We start from the raw sequence: 11,453 nt of genomic DNA on the forward strand, positions 1-11,453 counted from the left end.
TTTCAGATCATTGAAGATCTGGTTAAGTCAGGTTGGTCTTTTGTCATACTTCCTATCTTGCCTACACAGTGAGATAGTTTGCTTTTGTGCCCTTAATAATGTCTCTTTGAAAAACTGCCAACTCTTTTGAATGATAGGGAGATTTATTGCTAATTACTGACTCTTACAAAGTAAATGATTTAGGGTGAAATTCATTTCATGCAAACAGCCAATGCAACGACTATGCACCACTCAAAACCTCAAAGTAGAGACCAAATAGTACTTATGTATTGCATAGGCCTTGTGTTGGCCCATTGCACATGAGTGAATTTCACTCCAGGGCCTTGGCTAGACAGGAAAGTTGCACAGGTTTTTAAACCAATTTGGTTAAACCAGTGGAAAACTCCATGTGGACACTCTTATTTCAGGTTTGCTCAAACCTGTTCCCAGTAGATTTAAGTTAAATCAAGAGAAGCTGCTCTTCAACTATAATAACAGCATGCACACAGGTGTTTGCACTGGATTAATTATATCATTTTAAATTCATACTTTAGTTAAACCAGTGCAGCTTTCTTGTGTAGACAAGCTGCAAATGAGACACAACTTTCCACGGCCTATAGAACTGCTGTAACAACAACAACTTCAACACTAAGCAGTAGCACATTTATTCAGAATTACCACAAAGAAAAGCTCTCATCTTCAGCTCTACCAAGCACAGAGTCACGAAGGTGCTCATATGTAACCATCCGCACTCCAGTGTATACTACAGAAAACAAAACCATGAGAGTATTTTTAGGGCAGCCATCTCTTTTGTTTGTACTATAATAGAGAACCAAGAGATTATTTGTAAAACACCTAGCATAATGGAACCCCTAATCCTGACTGAGGCATTTGGTTGCTCCTGTAATAACAAATAATCCAAAGGAGGAGGAAGAAGAAGCTGAGTGGAATATCCGCCCTAGCCAGGATTTTTTAGTGTAAGGAAATCTCTTGCTAAGTGGTATTTCTTGCAGCAGATACGGGTGTGTTAGCACTGTCCATCTCACCACCAATTTGTGAGATTTGTTTCATTTCCAGCAAGCTAGCCATTAAAGAATTCTCTGTGTGTGTTCCCTCCCACAGACACAATCCCTTTATGAAAAGTTCCAGAGGGGTAGCCGTGTTAGTCTGCATACAGCAAAAACGAGAGTCCTGTAGCACTTTAAAGACTAACACATTTAATTTCTGTAGGCATAAGCTTTTGTGGGCTGCAAGCCACTTTGTTTGCTGCTGCTATTGTATTTGCAATTAAAAAATAAAACTAGCTATCTCTGGGAACCTCTCCCTGCTAATGGGAAGGCAGTGTGCTATAATGGATAGAGCATCAGACTGGGGTTCAGATGTCTTGGGGTCAAGTCCTAGCCCTGCCATGGAGTTGCTGGGTGATCTTGGAAAAGTCACTTCCTGTTTGTAAAATGAGGATAATGATAATGACCTCCTTTGTAAAGCATTTTGAGACCTACTGATGAAAAGTGCTCTATAAGAAATAGGTATAATTACTATTAATCCAGAGGAGTAAACCTGAATATCAAATATGCTGTAATTAACCTTAATGCCAGATTGTTTACTTTCCCCAATGGAGGATCTAAATCATTCTCAGTCCCTACTATTAATTAGGGGTAAAATTAACCCCTGTACAGAAGGACAGTGCCAATGACTATACACAAAATTGAGTTTAAATGGGATTTAAATGGTTCCTAGGCATTTTGTGCGTTTTCTGCTCAGGGTGAATTTCACCCAGAACCCTAAGAACAGGGCCGTATTATCCATTAGGCACAATAGGCACAGTGCCTTGGGCCTACGAAACTTTCAGGGCCTATGAAAAATTTTTATATATATAATTTTTTATTTTTATTTAAAAAACTATTTATTAATAGCTTAAAATCAAATTAGTTATTTCGGTAATATTATTTACACATATTTCTGCATTCTGTATTTTGTCATTTTCTCTGGAATTTGTCTGTGCTTTTATTATATAAAGGATAAGAGATTGTTACATAACTGCACACATGTAGGGGCATACCAATTGTGCAAGACATGCTTTTTAATATGCACAATGGGTCAACTTGACCTTACAGATAGTTCAGTAATAGAGGGTAGAGAGTTCTATGCTCGAGAGTAGGAGCTCTATCCCAGGAGATGTGGACTTTATTCAAGGATGCTCTTTTGCTGTACATTGCCTGCCTGAACACTGTATGGGGTGATTCTGCAGAGTTAGATCAGCAGCGGTGGTAACATCACAGTTGACTTAGCCAGGAGCTAACTAGACTAGCGGTGGTAGAGCTGATGTCATGAAAATGGAGCAAGCAGATGTAGGTCAGAACAGGAACTGGTGGTGGGGACTTCTCTAGATTAGAGCGCACAGATAATGGACAGCCACCCTTTGATGACCACTGACTATCACTGGATCTATGAGCAAGATTTTAGGTGGATGGGGAGTGTGAGAGTAAGGGTTTCCCCACAAGGGGACATCCAGCAAAATTAATCCAAATTAACTAAAGGGGTGAATTTAAAGTGGATTAGTTAAACCACATTAAACCACTATGTAAACACCCCCATTCAGCATTAAAGTAGCCTTAATTCAATTTATCTTAATTCATTTAATAAACTAAACCAAATTAAGGCCACTTTAATTCAAAATAGCAGCATCCACACAGGAATTTAGTGTGGGTTAACGAGCCACTTCAAATTCCCACCTTTGTTAATTTGGATTAATTTTCTTGGATGTCCCCATACAGACAAGCCCTTTGAGTCCTGGACCGCAATAGACCAGACAATTATTATTTTGAAAGGCAGGATTGACCAAACGGACATACTGAGTGGGTTTGGGGCATTTATTGCATGTAAGTATATCTATGGCAATCATGTGTCCTTTGTTTGTTTTTAATTCCCTTTTTCCCAAATAAAAGGTACTTGTGATCCTATGTTCCCAAGGATACTGAGTGCCTGTGATCTGGGAAGAACCAGCTGCAAATGTGACCAGGGAGGTTTTATTTTTATTTCCCAGAGCCAGTACTGCTCCAGGCGGGGGCTTGAGTCATCATTTTATTAATTTTAGTAAAGGGCCACCCAGGCAGATTGAAGTCAGCCCTGATTGGTGCCATTGATAGAACAGTTACCCTCTGGGGGCTGTTACAGGATCTCAGGGTTGGTACCTCTTACAGGATCTCAGGGTTGGTACTAGCCTTAGGCTAGTCCACTAATTTGGGAAAAGGAACGTTTTGTTGCATTTTGGGAAATTTATATTTGCATTATGGCAGTGTATCTGTTAGAAGATGAGAGCAAGGGAATGTATACTGACTCCAAGAAAGCCCTTTTATCCACAGGTATATCTCAGGTGTATAATGAGAGGTACACCTGAGACAACTTTGCAGGCAACTGCAGTGTGTTTGGACACTTGCAAGGTATATGGGCTCATCTGTGTAATGCTGTTTATATTGCATTGTGTGAATGGCCAGTATTAGTGAGGCTCCTTCAGGTTCCTGCTGAGAATGATGGAGTGAGATTGTAGAACTTGGTGGCCTCTGGAAATCCACCCCCACAGGCTGGGAGTGGGCAAACTGCTTTGAATTGCAAAGATAAAAAACATCCCACCTTTATCAGAAACTAAGCACTAGCTAGACAGAACCACCTGGTTCTGAGGTTTTGAGGCTCCCACAGAAAAGGAATTCATCCAGGACTGTTTGGGCTCTGAGCAGAAGTCACTGTCAAGGTTGAAGGAACACAGTTGAAGGCAGTACTTGACACCAAATCTGATATGACAGTTGTATTCCACCCATCCTATGGAAAAGTGCCTAAGCGCTTGCCCTTGCCGACTCTGACAGCACTGGACCTGTCTGGCTTTAGTAAAAATGAGTACCCATACCAAGGGTATGTCATTGTTCAGCTGGGGTTTCTTAAAGAAGTGGTTGGAGTTAGAGAAGTGGTGGACACCACGGCATTGATTTGCCCTGATTCAACAGGAGTGCCTGATGTGGGACCAATGCCAGTCTTTTCAAAGTACTCTAAATACTGCTAACAACAGGCAAGGGAGCAATACCGGAATAACCTGAGAATCCATTTACTTTGTGCTGCAGTATACAAAAGCCTCAGTAAGTTATGTAGTAATGGATCCATCTTCTTTGCTCAAGTTCTCGATGCTGCTGATTGGTTCTTTTGCCAGTCACAGGATAATCACATTCACAACAACTCTCATTGCTAAAATAACTGGGCAAAACCCACCAGGGATTAGCCCATCCTCCCAGGAGATTTAATTACTATTAAGAGAGTGAGGTAAACTGAAGCTAATTAATTAAGTATTGCACTGAGTAATAGCAGATCCTTTAAAAAGCTCATCGGAAACAACTGGTGCTGCCAAGGGAGTACAAAGTCCTTGCCATGGGAGCTCTGCATGATGATTTAGGGAATTTGGGAACTGAAAGAACACTTGAGCTCATTCAGGGTAATTTCTACTGGTCTGGATGGCTAAGGATGTTCACAAGAAATGTAAGACATGCCAGTGCATTCAGAGGAATACCTTACCCACCAGAGTTGCATATCTACAGAACATCACAGCAGCAGACTTCTGGAGCCGGTGGTATGCACTGATTTCCTGCCCTTAGATGTAGATGGAAAGAATGATGGGATCATCTCAGTGGTGACTGACTAGTCTACCCACTATGCAGAGTCGTATCCAGAAAGCTACTAAAGTTGCTTGAGCACTTTGGGAGAAGTATTTTTCAGTGTATACGGACTTCCAGCCTGGATATACTCAGACCAAGCAAGAGACTTTGAAAGCCACCTTTTGAAAGACATGCTCAGTATAGCTGGAATTTTAAAAGTTCAGAACAATATCCTATCACTCACAAGGTGATCCTCTGCAAGAATGATTTAGCCAATCCCTTTTGCATATGCTGGGGACTTTACTTGCAGAGCAGAAATCCTATTGGAGCCAGCATGTTGATTTTTTGCTGCATATTTACAGTAACTTCCCCTGCTCTATCCTCAAAAGCAGCTGAACCTGCACTTATAAGGCCCCTGCCCACTGTGGCAATAGATGAGAGAGTTAATGGGCCAGTGAGGCATATAATTCATGTCACAGGAGGGGTTGTGAGTGAGGCACCTATCCACATATCCCCACAAGTCTGTGGGATCATTGATGGGCATGCTCAAACCAAATGGAAAAGTAGGAGGTTTAATTAAAAATGTTTGTATGATTTGACTGCACATTTCCGGCTCAGGCTAGGATATAAGTAACAGCGAAAAGGCTTTCTCTAGAGGGGAAAAGCCACCTCAGGGCAGCCTCAGTTACATGAATAATATTGTTTACACATACTGAGTTGGAACTAATTTATATTTTGATTGTATGAATGATAACAGATTGTTATGTGACTATCCAGTACTGAGACTATCCAGGATCCAGTACTATCCAGTACTGAGACAACACAGGATGCACAATGGAGTGGGACTTCTCTAGACTGAACCAGACAGAGGAGAGTCATCCCTTGACAGCAACTGTGTATGAGACCATGTCTAAAGTGAATTAAGATAAATCAAATTAAGGCCACTTTAATTCTGAATAGTGTTCACACAAGTGTTTAATGTGGTTTAACTAATCTACTTTAAAATTAATTTGGATTAATTTTCCTGAATGTTCTCATTTAGACAAGCCCTAATTGGAGCTGGAAGTGAGGATTCAGGTGGGCGGGGACTGATCTGCAGGGTTGACTGAACAACTGACACATCAACTGGGTTTGGATTATTGTATTGCATGTAAATTTATGTGCAATGATTGTGCTTTCTTTAGGATTTTTCCTTTTCCCCTACTATAGAAGGAATTAGTGGTTCCAGGACCCCAAGTATGCAGAATGCCTGCAAGCAGGAAACAATGAGCTGCAAAGGTAACTGGAGAAGTTTTACTTTCACTTCTCAGACCCAGAAGTCAGAGTACAGCTCTGGGTCGGGGCTCAAGCCATCCTTTTAGAAAAGGACATCTAGGCAAATCGAATGAGCCTTTGTCCTGCCATTGGCACTTGGCAGAAGGGTTACAAATAGACATGGCAGTATTATTGCACAAAACAGTATAGATGTGGGACATAACATACAGCATTCTGACTCATTGCTATGGGACAAGATAATCACCAATGTGTCTGTAGACTGCAGGTGTTGCTCCTTGCCAGAGTTTTAGTAAGCCTTCCTCTTGAACAATCCCTGCTGCAGTACAAAGCATGCCACGGTAGGGTGCATCTCTTCTGGCAGCAGCTCCATAGCGATGAACAGCAGTTTCACCTTGGATCTGCAGTCGAGTTTTCGTGAGGTCCAGGGGAAAGGTCACTAACAGAAAATAACAGGAAACACAGCTGAACAAGGCCCCGTCTTATGAAACACTATGTCACAGGCCTGGGGCATTTGCCTCAGGCACTCCACCTTGCTAGCAGGTGTTGATCCTGCTGGGAAAGGGGTAAGTGAGTTCTGATTCAGGCAGGGGGCTCATTACTGCACATGGACATAAAGATCTGGAGTTTCTTCGTGGTGTTTCTTGACAAGGTAGCAAAAATACATCAATCACTTTTCATTCTATCCCAAGTTCTTTCCCTTCCAACTCCAATGCTTACCACCTGCCCTGCTTTTGAAGTTTCTTTTGAGAAACATTTGGAGTTTGTGGAAGATGTTGGAGCATGTTAAACCCTTTTCAGTTACTCCCACCCTTTTACATAATCCGTGACCAAGATTGTTACATGCATAATGCAGTTGGGGGGAAGGGTGTTGGGCATGTCAGGCACCCCCTCACTCTCAAGTGGCCACTCTGCATTTCCAGTCCCAGTGGGACAGCACACACCACAGAGCCAGTAACCTTCCCAATCCCATGCAGTGAGCATGGAATGGGCAGATGTTTGATTACCCCACCCCACAACATGGGGGAGCTGCTTTAAACAGAGAGGGAAGCAATCTGCTTTTGGTGCAGATTAGTAGGAGATTACTTTTTCCCCTCCAGAACAAAGCAGAACAGGGAAGAAAGTCACCTTCAATCCCTTCCCTGTGCTGCTCCTGGGGCAGTGCAGCTACATGTGCCCCTTACGTCAAAAAACTTGACAACAGCTAGGTTGCTGGTGTGCTGAAACCACTGCCTATGGTGCAAACCAACACTGCCTCATATTTCCCAGGTTATCTGTATCCATCTTTTGTCTCTTGTTTTATACTTAGATGGTAATCTCGTTTTGAGTAGGGACAGTCTCTTGAATCTGTGTTTGGACAGCACCAAACACAATGAGGTTCTGGGCCATGACTAAGGCTCCTAGGCATTACAGTAATACAAATAATAAACAACACTAATAATACTTATAGATGCAGGTACAGTCATAGTATAGCCCCATATCATAAATTATTAGATTTTGTATTGGATGTCTTTAAACAAGAGAGAACGCTTAAGTCACTAGGACATTGCACTGAGTTTGCATGTACAAATTAATAGTTGACACCTCAGAGTTATTACAAAATATCAAATTATAGATCAGAGTGCTGCATTGTATAGGCTATCACTTTGTTGCACTCATGTTTTTAGAGACAGATCTGCTGTAATAGGAAACATGAGCTTCCCAGCTAGATCAGACCTCTTGAGGGTAGGGGTGGGGAGGCTACTCTAAACTAATTGTAGAAGGCAAATTACTCACACAGTCAATAATGTTTGGCCAACTTAGAAAACTGATTGTCCTGCCAGAAATAGAGTAAGTTATATATTTAAATCACTCAGACCTTGTCTTGATTCACTATTGCATCCCACAGTTCGCAATAGCAAAGATTTAGGTCCGAAATACCTACTGGGGAGCAACACCAGGTTTGCAAAGCTGCAGAGCCGGATAAACCATGTGATGCAACATATTTTGCAAGCTGTAAAACAGAGAAGCACAGAGAGAGGAGGGGGTGTAACAAGTTCCCTGGCACAGGGAAGTTGTTGAAAGTTGAGGCAGCAGTAAACAGAGGGGCTGGGAGAGTGTGGGTTGAGCATTTTCCCTACCCTCCCAACCCCACCCCAGTCAATCGTATCTTCCTTCCCTCTAATAAAATAGCGACTAGTACCTAGTTCTGCAACAGCCGCTGCACAGGCTGACAGAGTGAACTTGCTGGCTCGGGGCCACCTTTCTGGAAAAGGCAATGTCCTCTCCTTCTGGGGATAGCATTCAGCAGGTAACATAACAGGCTAACTAACCCCTCTCCACCCAAAAGAATCTGGAAAGAATTAAAAGTCAGTGAGTCACTTTCTTGAAGTCATTTTCCTAAAGCTCCAGCAGCAGCAGCAGCACCCATAAACAGCCACTCCACATTGTTGTCTCCTGTGTCCTCCTAATTCCTGATCAAGTATGCTTCAGGCAGGGTCTCTGCTTAGTGACCAAAGTCCTACAGAGAGGCTTCTGGGAAATGTAGTCCATCTAACTCCTGCCCAATCTTTTTCTCGCATGCAGTAGTGAAAGCTGGGTTTTCAGCACACTTACTGCCAGTCCCTGATATTCAAAAATCATTAGTCAAGTCCCCAAAATCATGAGATTGACTTAAAATAATGAGACTTTTAAAATAACATATTTTGGATTTTTTTTATTTGCTTTCTGTTATTTTAGTCTTTAGGGTCCATGTTTTCAACCTTTAATCTGAAAACTAGAAACTTTTCTGAATAAAAGGTGAGATTCTCACATAGTCATAACAACGAGAGTCCTGTAGCACTTTAAAAGACTAACAAATTTAATTTCTGCAGTCATAAGCTTTCGTGGGCTGCAACTCACTTCGTCAGAAGTAAACCAATTAAATTTGTTAGTCTTTAAAGTGCTACAGGACTCTCATTGTTTTTGCTATATACGGACTACCACGGCTACCCCTCCGGAACTTTTCACATAGTCATGTGTCCAGACAGGAATGCCATTTCAGAGCAAGGGGAGGAAGGAGGGCAACTTTAAACGTGATTTCAGGGACTACTTACGCACCTGAAAACTCTAGGTTTTTTGCAGATAAAAATTTAGAAATTAGCTGACAGGAGCACTGTATCTATGTAAAGATCTTTACCTATGTAAAGAAAGAAAAAATACAAACACCAATTAAAGCCATATTTTAAGTTTCTATGTAAATTTAGAACAATCAGAAGATAATACAGCAAGATGTTCCCAATCCCAAACTTTGAGGTATCAATTTTGAAGTCTTAACACAGGTATCAGCAACACAAGTTTGATACTTTGTCCACTATCTTTAGTAGAAAAATATTAATAAATAAAATGTGCTTACTCTAACAAAGACACCCTGTTACTGCTATTATCTACTCTATTGTAGACAGTTATTTTTCACTCCACTAAAAACATATTTACTTAATTTTAACACGTGATTTTTTTCTCTTTTATTAAGAACAGGAATTTATTTTTAATTATTTTGACATTTATGTTTACCGATCACAGTCATGTACATGAATCATTAACATTTGACTCCATCATTACTATCAGTATCAGACTTGGAACCACATTTATTTTCATATTAATTTTAAGTTATTTTAGAAATATAATTAAAAATATAATTTGAAAATAAGCAACCTTCATCTGCACAGCATCTAAAGTTATGTGTTTATCTAATTTTTTTAAACTGGCATTGTTAAGGTGAACACAAGCCAAATTCACGTTCTAAAAGGATACTATTATTTGATTGAACCATTTTAAATAATGAATGACGAAGCACAATATGATAATAAAAGTAATAACGATTATTACGCCATCCAGGACAGGTTAGGCATTTTAGAACTCACTACTCAAAGAATTAAATTTAAGCATAAGAGAGAAATAAAATTATGAAATGCACGGACCAGCCAAAAAACTAATATAACAGCACTGTAATCCTTAACGAACTTTGAAAGAATAAAATTACAGAGAATATATGCGCATATACTAACAACAACAATAATACGTGTGTGTGTGCATGTGTGAGAGAGTGATGAGTGTGTGTGGGAGATTGTGTAAGGGAGAGGGAGTGTGTGTGTGTATTGGGAGGGGAGCGTGTCAGCACGCTATCTCTTTAGGCAGGAGCCGGAATGCTTGTTCAGCGGCATCTGCAGCTTCCAATCTTGAGTCAGAAGCACCAGCACAGACAGGCTTTTTGTGTCCCCACCCCAGCTCAGCAGAAACCCACGCGGGCATAGCCACACCAGCTATGGATCAACTTTCCAAATGTAAGGGGATATGGCTGCTGTGGCGGCAGGAGCTGGGTGGCCAGAGACTAGCTCAGCTCTGGGAGAAGGAGTTACGGAGGAGGAACTGAGGCAAACTTTTGGGGTGCCTATATCTCCCACTAACCCCTCACACCACCACCACCACCACCCCTGTTCATAAAATTATAATCTGGTATGAAACTCTGTGGGGGCAAGTCCCCTCCCTGTCCTCCCCAACTGGCACCCCTGCTCCAGGAGCTGGGGCTTCAATAAAAACACCCAAAATTGCAAGGCTCATGATAAAAATCGCAGGAGTTGGCAAAACCGTAAGGAGATGGGACTAAACTCCAAAATGGAGATCTGCAAAATAATAAACAACCGTACTTTGCACTTAAATGGCACTTTACAGCCATAGAGCTGAAAGCACTTTACACAGAAGTATAAACATTTTTAAAATGGGGAAACTGAGGCACAGCAAGGGTGAGTGAATTGCCCAATGTCACAGAGTAAGTCTGTAGTAGAACCAAGAGAATAACTCAGGGCATCTGACTCTCACAACCATATCCTCGCTCTTGACCATGCTGCTTCCCAACAAGCAAGCATGCTACAAAAGGCATCTGATCTCTAGTTCCATTGGCATCCCTTCCTGTCTGCAAAACTGCAGCCTGGCCTCGTAAAACTGAGATAAGGGACCCAGAAAGGGATGTTGTTATGGAACCAATGCTTCTCCCCTTCTATGCCTCCAGCTGAGTTCAGCTTCCTTTGCATCCTCTCCTGCCATAGGAGGAAGCACAAAGGTGCTGGTTTGCCCTTACACCCAGCTCTGCATTAGGAGCTTTGCACAAAGTAGTCCCATTGAACACAATGGGTCTGCTCACATGTGTAAAGTTACTCACACACATAAGTGTTTGCTAGAAGGATGGCTTCAGGGCAGAGATTATATCACTTGTTTGTTCTGTAAAGCCCCTTGCTTTACATTGATCAAAGGTGTGCTAAAAGCAGTAATGTGAATATTACACTTTTGCTGTTTAAAGGGGTATAAACTAAAGGAATTTGTTTTAAAAACTCTGGCCCAATCCTTCACACAGTGAATTCGGTTGGAGTTTGTAAATGATTTCAGAGGTAGCTGAATCCCATTGTAATCACCAAATGAAACTAGCAAAGTGTTAGTCATGTCAAAGGATACTGTGATGTATTTTGGCAATGTTTTATTGTAGATTTTAATCTTTACTCTATGCCTCAAGTTCTCCTCTGCTGTCCTGCTGAAGATGCATCCACTTAA

General features: G+C 41.4%; 1 protein-coding gene across 4 annotated transcripts in view; it reads right to left on the reverse strand.

Annotated features, from left to right (window-relative positions):
* Positions 1-11,453, reverse strand: part of SLC25A27 (solute carrier family 25 member 27) — a 70,011-nt gene that overhangs the window by 16,785 nt on the left and 41,773 nt on the right. The window contains exons 2-5 of one of the 4 annotated variants that reach the window (XM_067544925.1): positions 8,074-8,223; positions 7,750-7,884; positions 6,139-6,330; positions 658-742 (exon numbers count right to left, since the gene is read on the reverse strand). In XM_067544925.1, the coding sequence (XP_067401026.1) occupies positions 658-742; positions 6,139-6,330; positions 7,750-7,884; positions 8,074-8,188 (527 nt within the window). In that variant the 5' untranslated portion in view covers positions 8,189-8,223. Of the gene's footprint in view, positions 1-657; positions 743-6,138; positions 6,331-7,749; positions 7,885-8,073; positions 8,363-11,453 lie in introns of those variants that run through there. The other 3 variants (XM_067544926.1, XM_067544927.1, XM_067544928.1) reach the window with 3 other exon arrangements.

Source organism: Emydura macquarii, unplaced genomic scaffold, assembly GCF_026122565.2.
Source record: "Emydura macquarii macquarii isolate MOO-44397 ecotype Brisbane River unplaced genomic scaffold, CSIRO-AGI_Emac_v2 contig_1039, whole genome shotgun sequence".
NCBI lineage: Eukaryota > Metazoa > Chordata > Testudines > Chelidae > Emydura > Emydura macquarii.